Genomic DNA, 16,086 nt, shown 5'->3' with positions numbered 1-16,086 from the left:
GAGTTATCGAATGCCAATTTCATTGCTCAACTCAAATGGCGACTTGTATGAGCCCCCACCCAACTCTTTTCAGTTTCCTTTATCCTCTTATTGGATTCTTGAATGCTGTACCAACTATAAACACAACCCTTTTTTTATCGCCATTACTTATTATCATACGTTTAAATAATACACTTTTTAAAATATTAATTTATTAAATGTAAAATAAATAATTTTATAATATTTTTAATAAAATCAAAACTTAATTGATAATAAAAATAAACCCTCATTGAAATGCACGAAACGAAGATTATTCATCATAAGCTTTCTCGCACTTTTTTCTTTTTTTTTTTTTTCAATTTTAAAATGTGTGATTTCTTATGTTTAGATTAAAAATAATACTTAAAAACCAGGTATTATAATATCAAAGAAAATAAAATCTGTATTAATTTTCAATTATTATCATCATAAATTAATACAAACCTGAGAAAAATCAACCTTCTTCTTATAACCAGCTCTATCACTGTTTATTTCTAATTTTATATTTTAATTATCTAATATGTTCTTATCAATACATTTTTATTAACTAAATTAAGAAATCATGTTATTTTTTTTCTGTCAATTTAATTGATATCTAAGGTAAATCATTCTTAAGAAATTCACTAAAGAATTTTGCAGGTCAAAAATATTTATATTATTAATCACATATTCTCAATCAAATTTTCTTTTTTTTTGAAAATATATACTTTTTAAATAAAGAAAAAAAATACAAATATAAATACCTAACAGGAAACAACTTTTCGTGTAAGCAACTTTTCAAATAATTACATTTTTTAAGCTATCAACAGTAATGGGACTTCTTTTTTTTTTAGAAAGATATCATTTCATTAAGAAAAAGTCAGTTAGGCCATAAGGGCAATAACAAAGCTAAACTGTATCGAATGGTTACAAGTGAAAAAAAGCGTCACGCAAAGCTCTTGCAGCAAGATTATGAGCTTGTGTATTGCAATCTCTTTTTACGAAATAGTAGTGAATTTTATGTAAACCATTAGCCAATTCAAGGATATCTGCAATTACTTCTTTGATTTCAATTGGAGGGGTATTCCCTTGCAAGGATTAAATAACCACAGCTGCATCTCCTTCGATGATGATTTGGTCGAAACCCTTTACTCTAGCTAAAAGAATGGCTTCTCTACAAGCTACAACTTCTACAATCAGAAGATCAGTCATAGCCAAGAGTCATTTGCAAAACCATCCACAAAGGTTGCCAGAGCTAGCCCAAGCAATTACAGCAACTGAGCCCAAATTCTGTTGTTTAGATGTCCCACAATCAAAATGAATTTTGATCCATTGAGGAGGGGGAGGTTCCCAGCCCATCGTAGTCCTTGGGTTAGTTGACCGAGGATGCTCTTTCATAGCTTGAGTTTATACAAACTCTTGGTGATAACGTATAGCTAAGGATGTGATCCATTGAAAGGAAAGAATATGTTTTTTGAAAATAAAATTATTTCGACTTTGCCATATCTGCCAAAGAAAGAAAGTTATCAGGGGAATAAAATCTTTATCTAGCCCTTGTTCTATTAATGGTTGTGAGAGCTCAGTCCATATATCCATCATGGAATTGCCCGATAAGAAGGATGATCTAATTTGAAATGGTGAATTGATCCAAACTTCCCTTGCTTTGTTACTTTCAAAGAACAGATGTTTAATTGTTTCTGGAACTCCACATAAGTTGCATTATGGGGTAACTTATGGGAATCTCTTATGAAATAGATCTTAGGTTGATAATTTTTCTTTAAGAAAATTCCATAAACAGATTGATAACTTTGGCGGGAGAGAAAGTTGCCAAATTTTCTTCCAAAAAATGCAGCTATTCCCCATTGAACTAGGACCTGACCCTATCCCCGAAGCATCTGCAATAGAATTATAAACAGATCTAGAAAGAAAATAACCAAATTTCACCTTGTAATTCCCCTTTTTGTCATAATCCCAGACAAGATGATCATCCCTTCTGAAAAGAGAAACTGGCATTGCAAGAATATTTATTGTTGACTTCCTCCATTTGAAAATTTCCCTCAGTACATCTACCTTCCATTTGTTCAAAGAGTGATCAATAAGTTGGGAAACCCAAACTTTTCTCGGATCATGATTCTTCTTGACTGCAGGTCTGTTAGGGAAGGATTTTGAAATCCATCTCTCTTCCTTACAAAGAAGAGCTTCCCCATTTCCTATATGCCATCTAGTTCCTTTTTCAAGGATTTCTCTCCCCCAGAGGATGCTCTGTCAGCCCCAAGATGCTCTACATCCTTGGTTGGCCTGCAAAAAGGATAACAAGGAAACTATTTCCCTTTGAATAGACGAGCAAAGAGAGAGTTTGGTCTTATAATAAGCCTCCATCCTTGCTTTGCTAACAAAGCTTAATTAAAACAATGGAGATCCTTGAAACCCATCCCTCCCATAGCTTTAGGATGACAAAGTTGTCTCCATGAGACCTAGTGTAATCGTCGTTCATTCTTCTTTTGTCCCCACAAAAAATTTACAATTAAACTATTAATTTCTTCAGACAAGGAAATGGGGAATTTAAAGCAAGACATTGCGAAAATTGGAATGGCTAAAGCTACTGCTTTGATAAGAGTTTCTTTGCCTCCTTTTGATAATAACTGTTCCGTCCACTCACTAACTTTGATTTGAATCTGTTCTTTGATCTTGGCAAAAGCTTGCTTTTTTTATTGAGGGATGGTGAATGGCAATCCAAGAAACTTGTCTTGCCCTTCCAAGTTATGAATGCCAAAAATTCTAGCAATTGATTGTTTGTCCACTCACTTCAGCATAGCTATGGAGGATTTGCTTTATATTTCCTGCTGCTACAGATGTTGCCTTTGAGTATATCACAGAGTCATCTGCAAATAAAAGATAAGTGATGGGAGGACCATATATAGTAATAGAAATACCCTGGATACCAGAATGGTTAAGCCTGTGGGAGAGTCCCTCTGCACATATTAGGAAGAGGTAAGGAGAAAGAGGGTCTCCTTGCCTCAAACCTCTAGAAGGAGAAAACATGTTAGTTTTACGACCATTAACCTTAACTGAGTAAGTAACTATTGATACACATTCCATAATCCAAGATATCCATGTATCATGAGAACCAAAGCATTGCATCATATGCCAAAGATAGCCCCATTCAATACACTCATAAGCTTTGCTTATATCAAGCTTTAATGCCATCCCATGGTTCCTTCCTTTCTTCCGCATTTTGAGATTATGCATGAGCTCCTGATTAATCAATATATTATCTGAGATCTGCCTCCCCTTGATAAAAGCACTTTGCTCCTCCCCAATTATGGAATCCATAAAGCCTCGTAGCCTTGAAGTTAGAATTTTTGTAATGACTTTGTAGAGAACCGTACATAGTCCAATAGGACGCATATCCTTCATCGTTTACACTTGATTAATTTTTGGAACAAGTGTAATGACTATGTGATTCACATTTCTGAGCATTATCCCTTCCTCAAAAAAATTTTTTATAGCCAAAGTGATATCATCTCCAATAATTGGCCAATCTGTTTGAAAGAATCTACCTGTGAGCCCATCTTCTCCTGGGGCTTTAGTGGGATTGATATAAAGGATTGCTTTATGAATCTTATCCATTGACATTGGTCGTATGAGCTAAATATTCATATCATCTATAACTCTCCTGTGGAAACCTCTAGTAAAGACTGAGAAATTTGTTGGCCTGCGGGTGGAATATATGTCAGCAAAATAATCCACTACTATATTCTTAATACCAGCTAGAGAGTGTCTCCATACGCCCCTTTTGTCTTTTAGGCCATAGATAAAATTGCGCTTCCTTCTCTGAATTAATTTGGCATGAAAGAGAGGTGTTTCTATCACCAAGGTGAAGCCAATTTTGTCTTGCCTTTTAGGCCCAATATTGCTCTTCTCTATTAATTTCAACCACAAGCTCATCCTCAATGTTTTTAATTTTTCTCGCATCCCATAAAATCGCATTTTCAGCATTTTCCAAATTAGATTGTAATTGATGAATTCTGATTTTAGAATTATGAATTCTAGTTTTGTTCCAGTTAACAAGAGCATGCCTACATTCCTTCAGTTTTGAGTAAGTCTAATACATACCTGACCCATTGCATTGAATATTCCAGGCTGAAGAGATGACATTGTAAGCTTCTGGCATCCTGATCCATCTCTCATCAAAATAAAATTGACGTTTAGCCTTGGGAAAGGATGGGTCCATATCAACAAGGATAGGACGGTGGTCAGACCCCTTGTGCTGTAAATGGTGAACAATAATGTGCTGGTAATGGAAGAGCAGAGCAACAGTTGCACAAACCCTGTCAATTCTTTCTTTAATGTGATTGTTCCCATAACGCCTGTTATTCCATGTGTAAGAAGGACCAACAAAACCCAAGTCAATTAAAGAAAAAGCATTCATCCAATTTCGAAAATGCACTGTCTAGTGATTTCTTACTCTCTCCCCACTTTATTTCTCATGAGGGTATAGGAGAGAGTTGAAATCACCAGCAAATAAGACCACCCTATTGATATTCTGCTTATAGTTTATTAAATAGATAAACTGCTCATTCCTTTCTCCCTCATCTACACTGAGATAACAAAAGAGTAAATCCCATTCCATTTGTAAACTTTGGTCTGAAAACCTTACATGAATGAAGAAGGATTTAGAATTTACAATGAGCACCATACAATCATCCTTCCAACCTAAAAAGAGACCGCCCGATAGGCCTATAAGATTTACTAGGAACATATTGTGAAAGCCACAACTAAGCATTTTCTTCCGAACCACTTCTTCCTTATTCTTTGTTTCCATGAGGAAGATCATGCCTAGGGAATGGGTTCGGCACAACCCTTTTAAGTGGTGAATTGTCAAGGGTTTCCCCACACCTTGACAATTCCAGCACAAGAACTTCATTGATTCACCTGGGGCCATTCTGGATGGCCTCCTCCACCAATTTAGGGAATGCAACATCATAACATGGTTTTTTGGAAGATACAAGTTCAGTAGTTCTCTCTATACTCCTCTTCACCAGAAGGCGATTCTCTATTCCATGTTCCTCTTTTCCTCTACTAGCATCATTAGCTTCCAACTCTGTAATTACCACTCCAGAATCATTGTGATTTTGCTGTCTGGCTAGCTTCTTCCATTTGAACTTCAGTGGTTGTTCAGTTCCAGGTGCTCTTGGCTATAGATCCTTGGCAGTAATTGTGTTAGTGGATTTCGATGGAAGTTTAGTGGATTTCGATGGAAGTGACTCTGTTGCAATATGTATCAAGTCATCCAAAGGTATGAGAGCTTCAGGCCCAAGAGACTTGTCATTTGGTACAGCTATGGGTTGGCAATTTTTGGATATGGTTTGCTTCCTTCGGAGCCAACTTTTAGTTTGGGTATCTTTTGGGTTGGGCTTTGGTGGTAAGATGGGTTTAGTTGTTTGGTTATAGCCCGATTCAGAAGGTGGTTTGGTCTTAAAGGAGAAAAACTCTTGATGGTCTTGGGGATGTTGTGAGGCTAGCCCGTTGGGGTTTGGTACCACTTGGGGAAAAAGGCACTTCTCTTTACCAGTGAAAGGAAAGGAGTTGTTGTCAGTGGTAATGGAGGGTGGGTTCTGTTCACTCTCTGGGAATTGGGTTTTCCTTGAGCCTTGAGCTGTCAAGACATTAAAAGCTGTAGTTTGGAAGTGATCCACCAAATAGAGATATTTCTCGAAGAAGGCAGTAGTGTTGACATGATGAATTCCCAAAGTAGCTAGGTATTCCTGGAAGAACGCTAGCATTTCATCTCAAGGAAAGGCTCTGGCCGAAAGATGATAGGAGGAGCAAGTTTCGGCACATCCTCCCAAGATTTACAAAAAATGGTACAGTTTGAAGCTTCCTTGCTTTTGCTAGATCCCTCCATCGTTGATTTGCTTGAAAAGGTGAAAACATCATTTTTACTTGTAATGTGTAAATGTCCAATGGTAAGGATGGTTGCATTTTGGCCATCTTGAATTCTTGGTTCTTGGTTTGGATGAGGGGTGTCTTTTATGAGAAGGATAGTGGAGACATTGGTGGTTACTAGTTGACTGGTTGGTGTATGAGTAATGGACGAATGTTTCTATTGTGCTATGAAACTTGTTTTGGGTTCTTGGTTTGGCATGATTTCAATTTGGGATATTGTCTTTGCAGGTTTGTGGTTCAAGGGGTTGGCTTTAAGCCAAGGACCATATCCTGATTTTGAGTTGAGGTATTTCCGGCAAGAAGTTGGGGTTTAGGATTTGGACAATTCTTTATCAAATGCCCTATGATGCCACAACCATAGCAAATGTCAAGAAGTTTTTCAATTTTGAAATGGACCCAATGCTTACTACCATCTTTTTTTTTATTTTGAAACCCCATAGGAAAGGGTTTGTGTAGAGGTATTGAAACTCGAATTTGTAGCATGTCCAAATATCCCAAGTTGCCTTCATGAGTGAAATCTGCTTCTTGATACTTACCAATGAGCTCACCAATGATCCTAGCATTCTGCATGTTAATATGGTTTGGTAGAAGGCCATATATCTGGATCCAAAAAGAAGGGTGTGTGAAAGTGAGTTCTTCCAGAGACTAATCTGGTGGCCATTCCCTTATGGACAGAAGTTGATTCTGTACTGACCAAGACCTATTATCAAGCAAATACCTTGCATCCACCTCATGTGCAAAAGAGAATAAAAAGATATTGTTTCTTTTTGCAGTTACTCGGAACCCCCTTCTGGTATGCCAAGACTTGGACAAGGCTGCCTTAATAGTGTTGATACTAATGCTTTTTTTCTATAATAAGTTTCCCCACCAAGAAGTATTTTTGTTCTTGATTGTCTTTGTCTAAATCGATGGTTAATTGAATAACTGTGTCAGTACAGTTAAGGCTTCTAGCCTTGTTGATAATCTCATTTACATTATCATCAAAATCTGACTCTTGGTAAGTGAAGAAAAGAACAAGTGCAAAGGTAGGTGGAGAAGAAGGCTAGAGCAGTGTAGTGAGTAAAGGGCAGGATAGAGAGAGAAGGCAAGTAATTTGGTGGTTAGAAGAAGTAGTGGATGAAGGTTGATGATAACCAACAAGGTTGGGCGGTGTAGGATCGATAGACTCAAAATCACCAGACTTGATTCATACTGAACCAAAGATAGAGCCACACCAAGAGAGAAAAACCACAATGGTACTATACTACTATAAGAATATTAGCATAACAATAATTTCTTTAAAGGCCACTTCAGACCATTTGAAACTTTAGATTAAAGAGAAAAAATATTATTTTAATGAAATATCATTTACAATCATATTAAAAAATATTAAAATATTTTCTCAATTTTTAAAAACTATAAAAAATAACTTTTCATAAACTATCCCCTTCAACCACTTAACCTTTAAATATAAATATAAACACTAAATTATTGAGCAACATAAATAACAATATAAATAATACTTTAACCAAGATCAAAACATTAAACGCTACCATCACTACCTTAAAAATTACCTAAAACAAAATCAGTAATTTATATGTTAACTTCGTAAATAAAACTATAACATTCGATTGAAAAAAGGGGAAATTTTAAATTATATTAAAACTATTAACCTTATTTATTTAATATAAAAACATTACCTGGTTAATCAAACCAACAATCGAGAGTATATTTGAAGGAACAAAAATAATCATAACTTCTGTCAACAATTTTTAAAAATTTAATTGATAAAAGAAAAAAAAAATAATATATATATATATATACACACACACACATATATTGCATTGAGCCTAATGACCACCAATGCCATTGCAAATAGCTGTCCTCTAATCATACAACGCTCAACAAATCACCAGCAAGCTGAAACTGAATTCAGGGTTACGGAAACAAAAAGCAGGTACTGACACGTGAGCAGCTCAACAGACTGAACTTTGAAACATTGGGCCAACGACCAACATTCCCCTTGTAATATCACTTGCACTAAGATACTGAAAACCATCCTTTTTCACAGGAAAAGGAAAAACCTATTCCATCACATTCCATACCAATAAACAATTTAATTTCGGGAGGAGAATAGAGTGATGGTACAAATTCAAATTCAATAGACTGACAGGGCAATATGACCTTTTTTCTGACAACCATTGCGTTCATCTAGCCAATTCAGAGATCCAAAAATTGATCCTAGAAGCATAGCCGAACAAGTCATTAGCAAAGAAAGCAATAGTATCACTTTGTCTAGCGCAAGGGAAAAAAAAAGGTAATAAAGTATGATCATACTCCCTACAGTTAGTAGAGCACAGAACTTTCAGATCCCAGGTCATACTTTGGTTGTATCACAAAGACTTTTAGTCTTCTATTTGATGGCTGAAGCAATTCCCTCACTATTTAACAACAAAAATGCTAAAGAACTTGCGCTTGTTGCTGGTCCAATCAGAACACTGAGAGTGGTGAACAGCACACAGAGTTATCAATGAATGGGGAGTCCTGAATTCCTTTGAAACCTCAATTTCAAAATAAGCAAGAACAAAGACGGAAATCATGATATTACAAAGCTCCCTAAAACCTCAAAAAAAAATCTGCTAAATTATGTGGCATGTTTCACACATCAGCAATAAGGCAATACCCTGACACTTGACAACAGGAGACTCAACTGCATAAGAAAACCAAAGTAAAAAGTTCGTAACATCCCATAGCTAATCTAATAGATTTTTAAACCACAAAAAACTACCTAAAGATGGGCAGAGTTAAAAGACTATTTTTGTTTTTGATTATTACAAAAGCTTAACTCTTCCATATTCCCTGCTGTTACCTTTCTTTACCCAGGAACTGGCCCTAGCTTATCCTGGTCCTCTATCTACTATCCCGACTCCCTTATCGAAAGAACTTTCCAAGAAATTTGCTTACTTACTTTCCCTAGGAAGCAGATGCGACTTCTGCTTTTTTTCCTTTCTCTTTATTTTTTCCTTTCTCTTTATTTTCTCCTTGAGAAAGAGAAGAGGTTTTTTTGGCCAATCTCCGGCTTCTATCTTTGCAGCTAAATTATCATTTCCTCATACAACTACCTAGAGATGGGTAGTGTTCCTATGTACAACAAATATCATCTTTCAATCCCAACACTATTCCTGTATATTTAATCTTTTAAAAAGTTTTAGAAACACTCAACACAAGCACATCAGTATATTATTCAAGAGATGAGGAGGACTCATAGGCAGTAGCAAGTCACATAAACCTCAAGTTGCCTAGCTTGGCTGCATCTCCACTTGAACAGGCTATATTGTTCATTTCCATATCATAGCAAAGTATTAACCTAAAATTAGTCTTAAAAAATCTCTCCCAAGATCAAACTAAAAAAAATGAAGCTTTCCTGTTATAGTGTACTGAAATCTTTTCCCAACCATAGAAAACCAAATCCAGACAGAATCAACCACTACTATACTATACAATCCATATGATAAGTCATCTTATTTACCAACACCTTCCTACTGCCAAATGACTGAAATGAGAATTTCTTGTTTTTCCTGGAACACAAATTCCCAATAGAAAATAAGCAGAATCTCCAAAACTGCTTTGAACTCAAAGTACTGGGTCAAAAAGAAACTCTAACCTGAGGCAGCTTTAATTTATCTACATTCATGGCATGAAGTTCATAAGCTTTCTTTCTTAGATTCTAATTCTGTTCCCCAGCCAGCTCTTGGGTCACCTACCACTAAAAGAAAATGATAAGAGAAGCCATTCTAACCAAATGTTTTTTCACTAATGAATCAACCTCTTGTATCCCTTTCATAGAGATAATTAGTACATGGAAGTAGAAAGTAACTTGAATTTAAAAAGCCCCAAGAAAAGCAACCATTAAGCAATAAGCATGCCTCATAAATCATAATAGATCAAATCAAACCAACAGGATGACCAAATAAAGTTTAATAAATGACTTTAATACATAAGTAGAGAATTCCAAGATGTACGTAAAGCCCACTTACAATACCTACACAGTACTACAGCAGAAATGCTCACTTGGCCTTGGGCTCAATCTAACTCATGTCTGTTTGATATTAAACACAATCTTCAATTGCCTTAAATTAATCTATTCAAGATAATATTTTTTTTCAACAGCCACAACAACATCAATGCCAGACTTACTTTTGATTATGTTATAGGAAATGAAAAGGAAAGAAATATGGGCATCCAATCTTACTCTAGCTGCCCTAGACATAAATTCTATCATCAGCAAGCCTATCGACACAATTATGCAAAGGAAAGAAATATAAGTGCATCGCCAGCAGAACTTATACATAATGCAGCATCATGGAAAGAGACATATATAAGACAACCAGATACTAAGACAACAAAAACAATACACAACAAAATGATCATAAGCAATTTTAGTAAGATTGAAGCACCTTGAACCCAACAAGGCAGGGGAAAAAAAATACTATGCTAAACTACCACTTCTAACTGACAGAATTAACAACATCACCATCCTAGCAACAAAAATAGTTCCAGTCCTTCAAATGAAAGCCATCAAGTGTCAGATTTCCAGCGTTTCAAGGAGCATAAACCAAACATCTGAGCTTAGAAACATTACCAATAAGAGAAATTGACAAAAGAACTACTCAGTAGGAACAACCCAACTCGGTCCCCTCACTGCTTCTCCTCCCTCTCTCTGTTCCATTGTTCAATCCTGGCTCTGCGTTCTTCACTCCCTTCCCTGACTGGGCTCCTGCTCCGCCTGGGACTACCGTGTCTTCTTCTAGCACCATCCCTGTCATACCTGTCATGCCTGTCGCCGCTCCTACGCCCATTCCCACGGTAATCACGGTCTCGGTCCCGATAATCCTTCTCTCGCCTATCATTATCCCTATCCCTCCTGTGCCTTGGACTCATGCTTCTGCTTCGGCTCCTACTAACTCTGTATCCTCGGTACCTTCCAAACAGTTTCCTCCTCAAATCTCTACCAATCAACTTCACGTGCATGAAATTACAGTAACCCCCACGGTTGCAATTATTTTCCTCATACTGTCTGCACGTAGCTTCACGGAAATCAGTGACAGGTGAAAAATCAGCAATAATCGGGCGACCGGAGTAGAATCGGCCCTGTAGTGCTTGCAATGCAGCGGCAGCCTGCTCCTCCTCCCTGAACTGGACATAGACGTTGCCGATCATATGGTCAGCGAGGTTATCGCAGACGTTGAGGCTCTCGATCTCACCAAACTTGCCCAGTTCTTCGAAGATGTCTTCGTAGAAGTCCTCAAAGTGTTCCTGGATCTTTTGGGGGTCGATGGGCTGACCCTGGGCGTCAACGCCCGGGGTGATCATGTCGGGGCGCTGATACATGTTGGACAGGAGGAGTGTTGGGGATATTGTGGGGCGATTGTGGAGACGGGAGCAACGATCTCCATGGCGGCATGCCCCGATCTTGAAGTAGAATGGGCAGTTAACACGGTCTTTCTCCGTGCCGAAAATTGAAGCCAAGTGCTCCGCCATAGTCGATGGGATTCGAAGCTATGTTAGCTCCGCTTAGGATTCTCGTCTACAATTTGATTTTGAGGGGAATTCAAAGGGAACCAAAAGATAAAGAGAGAGGGACGAGGGAGTTTAAGTTTTAGAAGGCCCAAGAAATGGTGGACTTGGGATACGAGGCAGAGGGAAACCCTAATTTGGAAAGAGAACACAAAATTGGGGAAATGGAGGGCAATCTTGGATCGTGGAAGCTTCTAGTCTCCGAAGCAAAATGAAGGGACCCTACCTCCAGGATGTTTTTGATTCATCAATCAATTTTTCAGATAAATAAATAAAGGATAAATTATTACATTATTACTATTTAATTTTGAATATTGTGATTATTTATTTATTTTATATTTTAACATTTACATAGTTAATTTGTTGATTCTATTTTGTCTAAAAATTTATAATTTATCAAGAAACCTTTAATTTTATTGTTGAAATTATTATTAAAAAAATATTTTTTTAAATATATTAATTAAATAATATAAAAAATTAATTTAAAATTAAATTTAATAAATTTTAATCATAAAAATATTAAAATAATAATATAATTTTTTTAAATTATTTTTTTAAATAACATCTAAAATAATATTTTTATTTAAAAAAAAAATTTTAAACTTTCAAAAGCAATGTCAAACGGCATTAAATTTTCTTCTTCATTTCTCCTCTTTTTTTTTTTCTCCTTACAAACTTTTTTGGCTCACCTTAATAAAAATTTTTATTGTTGTTTATTTTTTTTATTTTTTTATCATAATATATAAATTTATATTTATTCTTAATTTATTTTTATTAATAAATCTAAATTTTATTACCTCACTTATGAAAATTTAGTACCTTTTCTATGAGAATTTAATATCTCATTATTTGCAAAAAATTTGTTGTTTGCGCCATTACGTCTGTGTCTTATTGAATGATCAAATTTAATACTTTACTAACACGATAAATCTTTCAAATTAAAATAATATCTATTATATTTTATATAAATAATTTATTTTAAATTTTAAATACAAAATTATAATATTATAAAATTTTATACTTTAAAATTATATTTCATTTCTACTTAATAAAATCATTATATTTTCTTTTCTAAATAAATAATAATTTATAATTTAATGTTAATGTTTAATAAAAATAATATTTACATTGTCATCGTTTAGATCTACTTATTAGATATATTGAAAGTATTAAAAAATAATATTTTATTTTTCATAAAAATGTGAATTTTTTTATAATATAAAAAATAAATTTTATATTATTATAAAAAATAGTGTATATTAATTTTTATATTTTAAAAAAATATATTAATTTATCTTTAAAATTTAATTTTATTAAGATATCTCAACGCCTGCAATTTTTCTCCATTTCGAGATCTAATAGTGAAGTAAGAGGATTCGCGAAAAAGTAAGCAGTAAGTTGATATTGCCATTATATTCCGTATTTAATTCTGTTAAGAAAATGTCTCAAGGATTATGTCTCCTATTTCGAGGTATACCAATGAGAGAGAGGAGTGAAGTTCGTTCACTAAATAGTGTTTTGAATATTAAACAAATAATTTAATAAAAAATATTTTCTTAATAAAAATATAAAGATTTCTTTTCTCACTTTAATAATATTATTAAAATATAAAAATACTTATATATATAATTAGTTTAAAGTTGATTAAAAAATAGGTTTTATAAAAAAAAATAATTTATATATAAATTATTTTTTACAAAACAGACAAAGTTTCTCCATTATTAAAATTAAACATATGAATTAATTAAAATATAATCAAACAAGATTAAAAAATTAATTACTCAATGAATAATGTCGATATTTATACACTGAATAGCATTTCACACTTTAAAAACAAATTGGATGAAAGAATTTACCAATTTATAAGATCAAATCTCAAAATTCGTAGATAGGGATCAAGCTTTGGAGATAAAAGCTGATCCATACTGCTAATCATACACCATTTTGAGGAAGAAACTCATTCATCATCTGGGAAGACCGCTCAAAGGGAAATTGCCTAACAGGTTCTGTTCTCCCTCAATAATTCAATCTCCCTGCACATGAAAGAAGAGAATAATGTCCAACAGTCACCAGCCAGTGCAACTGCGGACATTATTAAGTTGTAGCTATCAGTCCTACCACTTACTTTTTGATGTCTAGGCCATCTCCTGTGTTAGAGTTCAAGTCCAATTGGAATTAAAAAGTATAATTAGTTTAGAAAGTTCAATAGAATTTAAATAATGAAGTTTAATAATTTGAATCTTAAAAGGACTAAGTTTTAGTAGGTTTTAGTGGGGCTATATATATATGAATAGTAGGTTGGCTATGAAATATATTACAGAGAGCTCATAAAGGAGAAGTGTATTAATTTCTTGAGTTTTATTTGAATGATTTGAGAGTGAGAAAAATAATTAGTGGTTATAATTATTTTTTCTTGACAATGAATTTGTTTAGTGAAATAAGCTTAACTGCAAAGTTGAAGACTTGCCACCATCGCCATGTGATCTATTGAATATAACAATAAATTTAATCACTAGTTAGTAACAGATAAGGCGTGAAAATTATCAACAAGAAGCCTAGAATATGTACATACACTCATCAATTGACTTAGTGTCACACCTTACCCCTCTGTAAGGTATAACATGATCCCGTATAATACCTAATGAACTAACGAACTTCACCTACCGATAAAACTATAAGGGATTTTAAAACTATTTTCTTACATTTTGGAAGTGGTGAGCATTTTGGTAGGAATTAAAATAATTTATTCAAAGCTTAAAACTAATAAAAATTTTTGTCCATTTTTATTTTTTTGCAAATTTTATAAAAATTTCAGCAGAGTGCCGTCTGTATTTTGAGAAAACAGTTCTTCAAATACCTAAAAAAAAACACTTCCAATGAATTTTCTACAACTCCCAGCCTCAAAATAATCTCAAGTCAACACAATTCAATTCATTCTACAATTCAACTAAAAATATTTCATAACTTCATCCACAGTGCATATAGTACGAAATTCACAAATACAAATCTTAATTTTCAAAAAGAAAATCCAAAAATAATATTATTATAATTTATTATACAACTGCTCAACTTTATATTGATACATAAAACATTACAATAGTTACATCAAAAGAACTACAAGGGTATAAAACAATACCCATACAAAAAGATCAGTGTAGTCCTCAATTGCAATAGCAGCTCTGCTATCTTCTTACTCTTATCTGCGACAGCAAAACAAGCTATAGCTGAGTATAAAATACTCAGTGGTGCACAATAAAAATTTAAAATACAATACATAAATCATTCATTGACAAAACACAATTTAAATATTTCTCAATCACATTTCGCAAATTAACAAAACTCATAATAACACAATTTGGTCAAATAATTTACTAAACACAGTGTTGCCAAATCATACACAACTTAAGCCATGACACAAAATTTCCGATCAATACCGTATTGTACACCACGACAAAGCAATCTACAACCCCACTAATCAATGAGGCACTAATCAATGAGGGAGGTGACTAGCTAGCTAATGAGTACTCATTCGATCTACAACCTCAACTGGTAAACCAGAGAGGGAGGAAAAATAATCGATCTCACCCCATAAATGGAGGAGGAATAATAAGGCACTATCATGCTAAATGTGAATAAAAAATCTATTTCAACCATTTTATTCAAATAATTAATGAGAAATCCGATAGATTTTCAAAGTCATAGTTTTATTCACAAAGTGGCAACACAATTCATTATTAACACAAAATTTTCATAAATCATATCAAATCAATTTTTTTCAATGACAAAATGCTCAAATAAGGTTTATTATGCACAAACCTGACGTGAGTCGCCTTTTTCAGCTGAAACATACAGTTTCACAGTATTTCAGTATCATAACTTAGCATAAATCCAAAAATAAATTCAAATTCACTTTTATCTATCTTATATCTGCTAAACTTGATGTTCTTTAAAATTTGTGTTTCGGGGTTACTATTCACTACACTATTCAAGTCAATTTGTTGACTTTCTAAGACTTAATAGGTATGGGAATCCCAACTTCACCCACATACCACATTTTGGTCACTAAATTTGTTGGTTTTGGTTGTTTTCTCAAAACTTAGGTCTTTTAGGCAAAATTGTCAATTTTCAGTCTTGGTGTTTTAAGTTGCACTGTTCCATTGGTCATTTTTCTGTTAGAACTTGGCAAACCTTTCTTCATATAAAATGTTTCCTATTATCTTAATTTCATTCTCCTTTTTGAATCACTCTAATTGGAGTTTTGTAGTTCAAGTTATAGCCATTTGAACCATGGCTACCGGATTGGACTTAACCCAGATTTCTGGGCAAATTCTGGTTCTGGCAGTTTTAGGTCACCAACTTTGGGTGGCCAAATGACTTGGTTAATGGCGTAATTTGGGTTTGTGTTCTTCATGAAAGTTTTATGTCTCTATCTCATCTGTCCACTGGTAAAATTTCAGGTCATTTAGACCTGCCTAGCTCAAGTTATGGCCAAATGAACAAATCATTTGGTCAGTTTGTACAGGTCAGACTGAGAATTTTCGAATTTGATCAATTTGTTCACTAGGTTTTGGTCACTTTTTGGGC

General features: G+C 34.2%; 1 protein-coding gene and 1 long non-coding RNA gene across 11 annotated transcripts; one reads left to right on the top strand and one right to left on the bottom strand.

Annotated features, from left to right (window-relative positions):
- Positions 1-5,252: 5,252 nt before the first annotated feature.
- LOC131171291 (uncharacterized) lies at positions 5,253-6,836 on the top strand. Its single transcript, XR_009141922.1, has 2 exons — positions 5,253-5,924; positions 6,175-6,836. It is a non-coding gene; the product is annotated as an uncharacterized LOC131171291 (long non-coding RNA).
- A 933-nt stretch (positions 6,837-7,769) lies between these two features.
- LOC110669213 (splicing factor U2af small subunit B) lies at positions 7,770-11,727 on the bottom strand. Of its 10 annotated transcripts, none has more exons than XM_021830742.2 (4): positions 10,568-11,727; positions 8,263-8,423; positions 8,110-8,166; positions 7,770-8,009 (listed from the first exon to the last, which is right to left on the bottom strand). In XM_021830742.2, the coding sequence occupies exon 1, from the start codon at positions 11,464-11,466 to the stop codon at positions 10,624-10,626; it is 843 nt and encodes a 280-aa protein (XP_021686434.1). In that variant the 5' UTR covers positions 11,467-11,727; the 3' UTR covers positions 7,770-8,009; positions 8,110-8,166; positions 8,263-8,423; positions 10,568-10,623. The 10 variants fall into 10 exon arrangements, with proteins under 10 accessions (XP_021686434.1, XP_057986831.1, XP_057986833.1 ...); XM_058130848.1 differs by having other exon boundaries at positions 8,270-8,423; XM_058130850.1 differs by having other exon boundaries at positions 8,309-8,423.
- Positions 11,728-16,086: the final 4,359 nt, after the last annotated feature.

This window comes from Hevea brasiliensis, chromosome 2 (genome assembly GCF_030052815.1).
Source record: "Hevea brasiliensis isolate MT/VB/25A 57/8 chromosome 2, ASM3005281v1, whole genome shotgun sequence".
In the NCBI taxonomy this organism is placed as follows: domain Eukaryota; kingdom Viridiplantae; phylum Streptophyta; class Magnoliopsida; order Malpighiales; family Euphorbiaceae; genus Hevea; species Hevea brasiliensis.
Note: the sequence above shows the minus strand (reverse complement) of the source record. Positions and strands in the feature narration are given on the sequence as shown.

What these genes read in the sequence shown, in the direction of transcription:
- LOC110669213 (XM_021830741.2), bottom strand. Translation starts at nt 11,466, where the DNA reads ATGGCGGAGCACTTGGCTTCAATTTTCGGCACGGAGAAAGACCGTGTT.